Genomic DNA, 11203 nt, shown 5'->3' with positions numbered 1-11203 from the left:
TATTATTATTATTATTATTATTATTAGTGTGCAGCAAGCAAGAATAAGAAAGCAGCATGGCAAAAGTCTGAGACTGTAGTCCTGCCCATTTCTTTTCTATTATCTCACAAGATAAAGGTTTGCGAATTCATAGGCAAAAGTTAGCCTAGATAAAGTCATTGCAAAGCAGAAGAAATAACAAATCATCTCAGGGAACTGGCATTGTATTTGTTCTGATGACTGTTTTACCTGAAAAGCTTAGTTTTCATCAGTGTCTCTTGTTTCAGATCTTAGTCTAGTCTTATTTTTTATAAAGCATGTTGCTTAAAAGCCAGGATGCTATCTGACTTGTGTAGTCTCACAGCTGGTGATTGCTACAATTCTCGCCTTTGTTGAAAACATTTCCCCATTCTCTGAGAGCTGAATCTATCAGGCTTTCTGCATCACACCGAAATGCTTTGTTCTGTACTCGCTTGCTTTCAGGACAGTCAGCCAGCCAGAGATAGACCAGATGTGAGTCTAATACTGCTTAATGGTAACACAAATAAACAAGCCAAATAATCTTCAGTAAAACAACGTGTTGCTGATCTTTATGCTCAGTATTGCTGTATCAGGAATTCAAAAATGCCAAATGCATGCCACATCTGTCCATTGCACCATGCTGTATCACTTTTCTGCACATTGACACCACCGCACTTTATTACCCCTGATTTAAATAACAACGATACAGTATGTGATATCTTTGTATTGTTTGACATTCAAATCGACCTGTATGTGTATTATGTGCTATATTATGAGGAAAGAAATTAGCTAAACAGTGCTAGTGAAATAGAGAGACAAACTCAGCCACAGCAGAGCCGACTAGATGACTGACCGCACCTCATGAGATTATAATATAATAATAATTTTCATAAGATTATATAATAATAATAATTTATTGTCTTATTGTTATTACCAAAGAGAATTCCATTGTCCAAAATGTGTGTTCAGACGGAGGGTAATCAACACTACTGTGATGTTTTAAACAGAACTAGTTGTAGGAGATGAGTTTGTGAATCCAATACTTTCTGTTATTATTTCTTTCATTTTAAGAATTTGATTTATCCTGATCAGGGTCATGGTGTCACTGTGTGCTAATATACATCAGTCCATCACAGATCATATTACATTGCATCAATACAGATACAGAGCCAAATTTCGTTTTATTTACATTTTATTTTCAATTAAATTAGGTTAAAGATTTATCAACAGCACGTGTTATTAATTTGGTAATAATCTTAAGCAATCAGTCAATGAAGTTTTATGACTACTTTCAGGTCAATTTTTAGCAATTATTATAATAATCATTAATTTTCTTTCTGTTACTAAGAATAGAGAATTAAAGTGCACTTTAAAGAAACAAAAAAACTAACAAACATACAGAGAGGTGATTCTAAGACAAGGCTGCATTACTCATTCCTTTGGTTTCTTTGGCCCATCTTTCATGCTTGTGCTCAGAGCATGACCAAACAGAAATTGTAGTGTTCGTGATATTTGGTGAATAAAAACTATTCAGATTTTGACACGCAAATCTACCTGTATGTGTATTATTTGCCGTATTGGGAGGCATCTTTTCCAAGAAATTGTCTACACAAAGTTCAGGCAGAAATAGTGAGACAAACTTAGCCACAGCAGAGCCGACTGGATGACTGACCGCACCACATGAGAGAGCTTGGCTGCCCGAAATTGTAATGGGATGAATCACCACCCTTGTCAAAAGAGCACAATGCCATTGTTTATAAAGCCAGAAGCATTTATAGCAGGTTTTTATATTGTAGTGAAGTGTTAACAATAAACAAAATAAATAGCGCAAATGAAAATACGTGAAATGATTCCTTCTGCAGATTCATTTTTATATACAAACACAATACATTTATTATAGAAAGCAGTGTATCTAATGAAAAAGCACATGCTTGTTGCTTTATGGCATTTCAAAATAGATCACAAATGCCCCATAGGAAAAAGGGTGTCCAGCTATGTGCCAAAGGGTTTGAATAATCTTACTCACTAATGCCACATAGCATACTGGAGCCCAGCAACTACTTCAGCTGTTTCAGATTATTCCATTGTCCTAAACACTAACATGTGCTGAAGATCAACTGTGTGTTCAGACGGAGGTTAATCAACACTGCTGTGATGTTTTTAACAGTATTAGTTGTAGGAGATGATTATGTGAACACAATACTAAGGTATATTTCTTTCATTTCAGTATTCACTTCATCCTGATCAGGGTCATGGTGTCACTGTGTGCTAATACACATCAGTCCATCACAGATCATATTACATTGCATCAATACAAATACACAGCCAAATTTCATTTTTAAAATTTTATTTTCAATTAAATTAGGTTAAAGATTTATCAACAGAATTACAGCACGTGTTATTACCTGGTAAATAATCTTAAGCAATCAGTCAATGGAGTTTTATGACTACTTTCAAGTATTTTCTTTTTTAGCAATTATAATAATCATTAATTGTCTTATTGTTGCTAGCAATAGAGAAGTGCATTTTTCTTTTTTTAAAACAAACTAAAAATAAATTGACAGAGAGGTGATTCTAAGACAAGGCTGCTTTATTCATTCCTTCGGTTTCTTTGGCCCATCTTCCATGCTTGTGCTCAGAGCATGACCAAACAGAAATTCAAGTGTTTGTCCTTTCCTTCTCTGCACACTCACTGATGCAGGGTGCAAGATTCAGTCCTGTTTCTTCCAACCCCAAAGGGTCTTTTAGAATGCTACAGGAGTATATGCAACATAAATACTCCTTCTCTGTGGACATGCCATCGTCCAGCATACACAAATCAGAATAATCGGTACCGTAATGCCATTATAAACTACCCGTTAATAAATAACAGAAGAACTTGCAATGAAGTTATTCTATTGTGCTGAAGGGCCAGCAGGAGCACATTTCTATTTTCTGCCTACCTTTTATATTCTATTTCAGTCCAAACAGAGGATATTTTTGAGTATTTACAAAAATGACTGTAGTATTTTGAGCCCTTGCCTGTGTGGAGTGGAGTTGATGTAATTAGAGGCTTTGTCACTCAGTGCTATATGGGCCATAACCACTTGTATTATGCCCATGATGGCGACTGTCTGGTGTGTTACTTTTTAAGGTTACCACCTGCTGCATGGTATATGAAGTTGGCACTCACTGCAGTAGCTGTAGTCGAGCCCTGGGGTACTACAGAGCACGGTTGGCTCTCTATACCATTGAGTTTCTCACCCCTCGCACTTCAGCAGGAGCCTGGATGACTCTGCATGCTGTAGTTCCATTTATGCGTTAGGAATGATTACAGGATGGTAGGTTAAGAAGGCTTGTCCCATGTGCCCGCTCTCATCCTCTGCCACACAGACATGGTGAGAGTCGGGGGAATGGCTGTGGTGAACAGGTGCATGTGTGTCTACAAAGAAGGCTAGGTCTCTGGATTTGGTGTGGCAAGCAAAGGAACGTTGTCCCTCCTTTTCCGGCCCAGCGGCGGACGCCTGTATTGCTCCCCGTCAGCCAGTGTCTGGGGCAGGGGCTTTCGTTTGCTCTCCGGAAGTAGCAGAATGGACAGAACAGCCAGCAGGGCAAGAGATGAGTATACGACGTGGTGCAGGAAGTAGCCGTAGTGGTTGCGCAGATCCATCAGAGGAGAGCTAAGGCGACCCACACAGCCAAGAGCCAGGATAGCACCAACTCCACTTCCCCTGGAAAGACCAAGGAAAATGTGTACGATTTACAGTTTAGTTTATTAGATGCAGATAGATTACTCTTATTTAATCAATATTGCTGTTTTTTTTGCGACATAACTAATCACCATTCGTTTGTTTTGCCAAATAAAAAGGCTGTTTCCATATAAAAAGGTCCAAATAAAGGTCCATAGGTTTCCATATTAAAAGAAAATTATAACATCTGTATGGAATTTTATGTTAGAGCTGCTGGAGCAAATTTCACCACTCAAATATACTTGAAAGATCGTGATGTATTTTTATTCACTTACTGCAGGGTTTGATCCCTGAGTAAATACATGTTAAATAAATACATCTACATCATCCTTAATTTTCACATTTTTAATAGATTTTTAAGATATGAATTTTATGATTAAAAACAGACTGCCTATATGGCTTATTATCTATTCGGCCATATAGTGTGCACTTTGTAAGTTCTGGAAGTCCATTATGTTGTGCCTTATGTACTGACCATATATAGTGACTATGAAGGCATTCAGCCTAACCGTGAGTTACATTTAAATAAGTGTAAAGTGTTACCTAATGATGGTGGGCATGATTTCAGCGGTAAAGAGGACACACAGAGAGGCAGCAGCCTGTGATGAGAAGAGGCCCATCACGGAGAATACTGTAATGGCTGATTCACTCAGATCTACAGACAGAAATCATTATGAGTTAACCTTTAAGCAGCAAAAGATTTCAACAGCTGAACTTTTGCATCATGTTAATACATGTATCAATCTATGACATATAAACTATCTATCTATCTATCTATCTATCTATCTATCTATATAGACTATTATATAGATATACTGTGTGTGTGTGTATATATATATATATATATATATATATATATATATATATATATATATATATACACATTATATATATATATAAATATATTATATACTATATAGTCCATTACTATAGCCTGTGGATGTGTGTGTAATTTAATACTTCATTTAATACTGTACTACTGCTCTGCCACATGATGGCAACATAGTGCCAGTAATGCCCCTAAATTCATCTCCTTTCAAATCTTGTCTCAAATCTCAGAATTCAACATTTCGTTTTAGCAAGATCTGTACTCACACTCCATCAGGCCCAGTAAAATGAGAGACGCGAGTCCTGTCATTGTCATGGCCAGCAAAAGAATCCCACGGCGACCACAGCGGTCCACTGTTGCCCAGAGCAACAGCCAAGCTCCACCTCCTGCACAGACAGACAGCAGGTAGGTCCAATAGAAACTGGGACTAGTGCCTCGGACATCGCCCCTGAAGGAGCTGTAGCAGTGACTAATGCCATGAGAGATGAACCTGAGGGAGACAGTAGGGAAAGGAAAGAGAGAATTGATGAATAGAATCTACATAAATCACATTTTCATTCTCTAATTCATACTGGGATTCTTAATAATAGGCATGTCCTGTAGGTCTAGAGCCCCTCCCAGGTATTCCAACATTACCTATATTAACTATAAAGGTAGACATTTAATCTTGACTTACGAGGTAAAGCCCAGGACACACATGTTTTTCCAGATGTTTCGACTCTGGAGTAGCTCTGGGAAGGACAAGTGGGGCCGGCCACTCTGTGGGGACTCTGACTCCAGCTCTACAGGAACATCATAACAGGTCACATTTACACTCCAAATGGTCAAGCATGCTACATTTCTTAATCCCACCACAGAACATGAAGACTCAAACTGTCACAGAGAAACACTTCTAAATGGCTGTGTTCCAAAGTAAAACAAATCTGCAGCTATTTAGCAAATGCTGTGTGTTTTCACTGTAAACTAGTCAGGTGGTGAGTGGTGTTTGTGAACAGACCTGTGAAGCCATCATCTTCTCTTTGTCGCTCACTGTGTTCACTAAACGAGTTCATGTCACCTGCTCTCTCTGAGAGCAATAACCACCGTGGAGACTCTGGAAAGACACCGGGAATACTAAGGGCAGGGAAACAAATAAGCTGTTAGTTGCCAAGTTGTTTTAATAAGCAAAAGGCAGAACAAAACAACTGACACATTAATGCTAGCAGAGAGGTCTGGCAGCGATCAAACCCAAGCTGATTCACTGTTACTGACAGGTACTAATGGAACCGGATAATGTCTTCATGTTTCTGAGGGAATTTCATATCAATAAGGTTTAATGACTCTCAAGATGTAGTCAGTTGGCATTCATCACTTTATCCTTAATAACTCTTTTGTGCCTGTCAAAATGCTCTGTCAGGACCCTGTAGCTAGGACCTCCCCTTCTTTAGGGCTGAATAACTCCAATCCTAACCACTATACACCATACAGCTGCAAAGGATCAAAGCTGTAACATTTCCCAGCAGTCCCTCACCCATAGCAGAGGAAAAGAGAAAGAGGTGCTGCTCCGGTTCCTATCAACCCCCTCCATGTTGGGCATCCAACAGCTATTCCCAGCAATAAGAGTTCCCCGGCAACTGTTGTCAGTCCCGCAATCGTGGTCACCAGGAGGCGCAGTGAAGGGTCACACAGTTCCAAACCTTTCATCAAGCAGCAAGACAGCAACAAAAGCAAATTCATAGCTTCACTGTCATAAACAAAACAATCACGATTATAGAGTAAATAAATGTATGCACATAGCGTAATAAAGACATTAACTCCACAGCACTGCTGAATACTTCATTGGTATGACTGGGCTGATTTATTTTCTATAACAAATGGAAGTGCTCTTTTTTATGTTATAAGTTAAGTAAGTTCTAGCTAAGTTATATTGCTATATAAGTTATAGTAACATCCGACACAGGGACTTGCATGGTGCATGCTCCACATATACAATTTATTAACAGATTATATAAAAATTCATACTGAGAGGTTTTCTCTAGGACACATTTATTTAACATTTTGAAAGAAGTCTCTGGTGTCAATACTTTGTATCAGTCAAGGTAAAGAGGTAAAGCTGTAGTTTTAAGGACTGAGGTTAACATGACAAGCTATATTCATTTTTGACTTAATCTAAAGGGAGAATAAATATAGTCTGGTGGAGGAATGACTGTTTATATATAGGTTCTCTCTCTCTCTCTCTCTCTCTCTCTCTCTCTCTCTCTCTCTATATATATATATATATATATATATATATATATATATGTGTGTGTGTGTGTGTGTGTGTTATGTAGATACTTCCAAATGTTAAGATTAAAACAGTTGTGTCCTTCATTAATGAATTAAGAATATTGTAAGCAAACACTTCAAAACATGCTGTTGTTTAAAAATAATTAACATCAGGGTAGTATCACGGGCTGCATCAGACCATCCCTGCATCGATTTCTTTCCTACGACATCACATCCTGAAGTGTTTGATTTCTTATTCATAAAAATGCATTGCAGTTCATGTTTCAGATACTGTAGCATCTACTCTCATGAATTAATGTGTCATACATCAACAGAACTAATGGCCTCTGCATTTCAGCTGTACTCATACACATCAGACGTAATGCTTTGATTAATGTCTCTTTCAAGATGCAAAGTACTTACGTCCAACATACAGCACGAGATAAACACCAGCAGTGGCTGCGGCCAAGCAGAACCGCATAGCGATGAACATGGGGGGTGAGGGAGACACACACACCATTATGCCAAAAACCACAGACAGAGTGAGAGAGATGAGCAGGGTCTTCAGTCGGCCCAAACTGAGGAAGGGACAATTGCAGAACATTTAGCCAAACACACTGTTCCTACACTGATAAAACACTGATATTTCAACATTGTTTTTAGCCATTAGATCTTTTTCTCACCGATCAGCAGCATATCCAAGGCCCAGACAGCCTATGAGGATACCCAGTATGAAGCACACTTCCTCCACTGGGACCAGCCAATACTGAGAGCACACCAGATTCCACTGCCAAGACAGGAGTCATGCAGACAGGAAGTAAGGAAATGACAGGTTCATGACAAGAAGACATGATAATGAAGTGCTGCTATTTTAAATGGATATTACAGTTCATAAAAGACTATATCTAAAAAACCAACACTACAGGGAGATCTACAATTCCCTTCCTCAATTAAGCCGAACTACCACATTTTAATTAACAAACTGTTTTATTACTCATTTAAAAAAAAATTCTACATAAAAAAACAACAAACTGAATTGATTATATTTTAATAGAGATAAAATAAACCAAGTGAGAATAATTCAGGGTTTCAAGCATGGCATAATATTATTGCTTATTCACCCAGATACTACATAGTTGTCTCTGTACTCAGTGGTGTGTTTGGGGAGCTCAAGAAAAATGCAAGGCATGTGGAAAAATCAGTGTGGTAACTCATCAAACAGGTTCTAAAGCAGTGTACAATGCATTTAGTAATTATGATGAGAATGCAAGTCTTGCTGTGTTTAGATTTTTTCCGCCTGCCCACACCCTGAAAATGGCAGTGCCACTAAACCTGGTTCAAAATGATTCAAAAGAATATCTACACCAATGTGTTCAACTTCCAGCTGTGACTGAAGTGCTGACGTTCCACTTTAAGGCATTACTGAAAGTCTCTTAAGGTTGTTCAACTCCCATAATATCCACAGTGGTTGCTAGGTGATGTATGAAGCAAATTATATCCAACTTTCCATAAGCTGTGCCTGCTTATGCCCTGTGCTTTAATTCTCTAAGCATGCAGTGGGGAAAACATGCTTAAAATACACAGGCTAAACACCACAGGACACTGAGCAAAGCAGCGAAGCCTTCCCATGGTTCACAGAAACACACACACACACCTACGAAAGCTAACAACACACCTCAGAGAAACTGTGTACTCTGTCAAACAGACACAACTGACACCAGGCTTCCGTACACTATCAACATGCGTACTGTTTGCATTATTAACAGCACAGATTTTTAAACATAATACCCATAGAAAGCAATAAAGCATTAGAAAACACCAGAATACTGTCAAATGGATTACTCTCAAAATTTGACAATAATACATGTATGGGTCACAGACAGAAAACATTTTTGAAATAATCTAAATATTAATTTCACAGCTTTATCCTAGACATCCTGATGTATAATTATATCTATTCAAGAATAATGCCATATATATATATATAATTCAGAATAACACATACTGGTCAAGAAATATCAGGTATAGTTTCAGCTGCACTACTTGGAGAGTTTGTATTAAAAAAATCTCAACAATACATCAATAATTATGAAACAAAAATGATAATCAAACTTCTGCATGTTCTTTTTATAAACACAATTCTGTTTTTTATTTGTATGAAAAATGTATTAATTAATGAATTAATTAATTATTATGTTTCCATTAAAATTTCAAATCTAAATTCCATTTAAAATATTATTATATGTTATATATAATATATAATAATGTGTGTGTGTATATACACACACAATAAATCACGGCACCTTTTTCATCATGAACCCATATACTGTATGTACTGGTCAGCATAATGGTGACACCTTTCATAGTAAAGTCATCGAAATTAAAATTTACTAGAGGAGTACCTCAGTGACAATGTTATTCCTCAGGCCTTCTGTGACATTAAAGTCCCATCCAACCTTGCAGTCCACTACACCAGAGCGTGTGCCATTAACAAACAGGTACTGGCTGCATTGGGAGAGCCCCCCGCTGTCGCCTTCCCTTGTACCCTTCTCCCAGGGCAGTGAGGCATTTAGCACCTCCTCGGTGGGGTTGGATATTGACAGGTGACAGTGATGAGGTGATGCCAGGGTCAACAGTGGGTCAGAAGACAGCAGGAAGGCCAAGAAGAGGTTGGGTAAGATGGAAAGTGCGATAAAGAGCCTCTGTTTCTTCCGTCCCAGGGCCATCACCATTACCTCACCTGTAGGGGGCAGTGAGGGAGGCACTGGGACTGTGGAGGGTGCAGGAGAGGATGGGGCAGGGGATGAAGGTAGAGAGGGAGGGGGAGGAGGACAAGGACATGGGGAAGCCAGAGGAGAGGGTGGGGATGTCATAGTTCAAGGTGGGAGGTCAGCGCAAAGCCTTCTGCTGTGTGGTAAGGAGTCCGGTGATTCCCACCTGCCTTTGGATTCACTCTTTGATGTAAGAACTGGGGAGATAAAGAAAAAGAACATAGAGAGAGAGAGAGAGAGAGAGAGAGAGAGTTTAGATTTTGGTTTCTTTTTCATACTTCATTCCTTTTCAGTCCAAATAAGAGGAAAATAATGTCTCACGTGGCAAAATGAAAGAAGTATACATAAAACCATTGCTACTACATTTCTGTTACATACTGTTACATACGGTCATAACCACTGAATTTCCTTTCCAAACTACCTTCAGTTATAGACCTAATAAACCCTCTCTGAAATACTGCCCTGTCTACACGCCTACTAATCTATTATTACCACTGCCTTGGGAATCAATGAAACCATGGTTCATTCTGACTGGGGAAAAAGGCAGACGTCAGACACAGTGTCCTACACACCTGGAATAAACTTCAGAGCTCCTTGAAATGTTATACTCATATGACACTGGAGGTGTTGCGCATTACTGGCTCACTCTTTTCATTCACTTGTTGTGAAAATCAGCACAAACTTGAACATATTGTATAGTGCAGAAGCAGACGAGCCAATTTCAGTCTCTTTAATCAGTTCACAAAATAGGTTTTATACCTCAGATGTCAAATTCTCTAATCTGATTGGTCATGTATTGATTCATTTTCTTTAACAGCTTGGCTCTGAGAGTAACATTGGCTGTAATTCAAATGAAAGATTAACATCAGCAGACAGAAAAATGCGGCTGGTGAGTAAAGAGGCTACTGTAACGTAAGCAATAACAGGAGTGATAGACGCTCCAACAATTTTACATAAACAGTTAACGTGTCGATCGGTAATATATTCATCGCTGAAAAATGCTGTGGTATAAAAGAGCAATTAAAGACGTCAGGATGCACCGTTACACCAGCCCATCACTGAATATTTACCAGTATTGGTTACTTATAGCTGCAGTTATTTATTCAGTTATGGTTTGTATTTGTATTGTTTATATTGAATGTTTATGTCTAAGAACTAGTTTAGCAATAGGTCAAAGTTTCTGTTGGTGATAGCGTAATAGATCACCAAATCACAGGAAAAACTTGCAGCAGTGACCACATTTACGCTTACACATTACAGGGTTAATTATGAACTTGTGCACTTGTAAATGGATGTTTCAATCCTATTTTGTGGCTGTCTCTTATTCCTCCTGTATTTGGACTGGTCTCAATGAACTTGGAGAAAACTAAAATAAATGAAAGTGCATCAATGACAATTATCTTAGATATCTTAATTATCTGATACTGCACAAACATTGCCCTGCTCTGTCCAGCAGGCCTCACAGCTACTGTCATCCAGCTCGAGTTCATCTTCAGACATCTTTAAAGCATCTTAATATCCTCAGGCTTTAAAAAAAAAAAATCTGTTTTTCAGAATTTCAGGATGAGGAAACTGTTGTATATATAGTGCTTAGTACAGCCTAGTGGCTGGATGTGAGCATTCCAGCATTA

General features: G+C 38.4%; 1 protein-coding gene across 1 annotated transcript in view; it reads right to left on the bottom strand.

Annotated features, from left to right (window-relative positions):
- Positions 1–2330: 2330 nt before the first annotated feature.
- The window catches only part of slc22a17 (solute carrier family 22 member 17), a 9627-nt gene continuing 754 nt past the window's right edge, over positions 2331–11203 (bottom strand). Inside the window, exons 2-10 of the mRNA XM_058390547.1 lie at positions 9204–9769; positions 7485–7588; positions 7225–7379; positions 6068–6233; positions 5555–5670; positions 5234–5339; positions 4824–5047; positions 4272–4383; positions 2331–3710 (exon numbers count right to left, since the gene is read on the bottom strand). Of these exons, the coding sequence (XP_058246530.1) occupies positions 3434–3710; positions 4272–4383; positions 4824–5047; positions 5234–5339; positions 5555–5670; positions 6068–6233; positions 7225–7379; positions 7485–7588; positions 9204–9674 (1731 nt within the window). The 5' untranslated portion in view covers positions 9675–9769 and the 3' untranslated portion in view covers positions 2331–3433. The remainder of the gene's footprint in view (positions 3711–4271; positions 4384–4823; positions 5048–5233; positions 5340–5554; positions 5671–6067; positions 6234–7224; positions 7380–7484; positions 7589–9203; positions 9770–11203) is intronic.

The sequence above is a fragment of the Hemibagrus wyckioides genome, linkage group LG01 (assembly GCF_019097595.1).
Source record: "Hemibagrus wyckioides isolate EC202008001 linkage group LG01, SWU_Hwy_1.0, whole genome shotgun sequence".
NCBI classification, from domain to species: domain Eukaryota; kingdom Metazoa; phylum Chordata; class Actinopteri; order Siluriformes; family Bagridae; genus Hemibagrus; species Hemibagrus wyckioides.
This window is presented reverse-complemented; position numbering and strand designations above follow the sequence as displayed.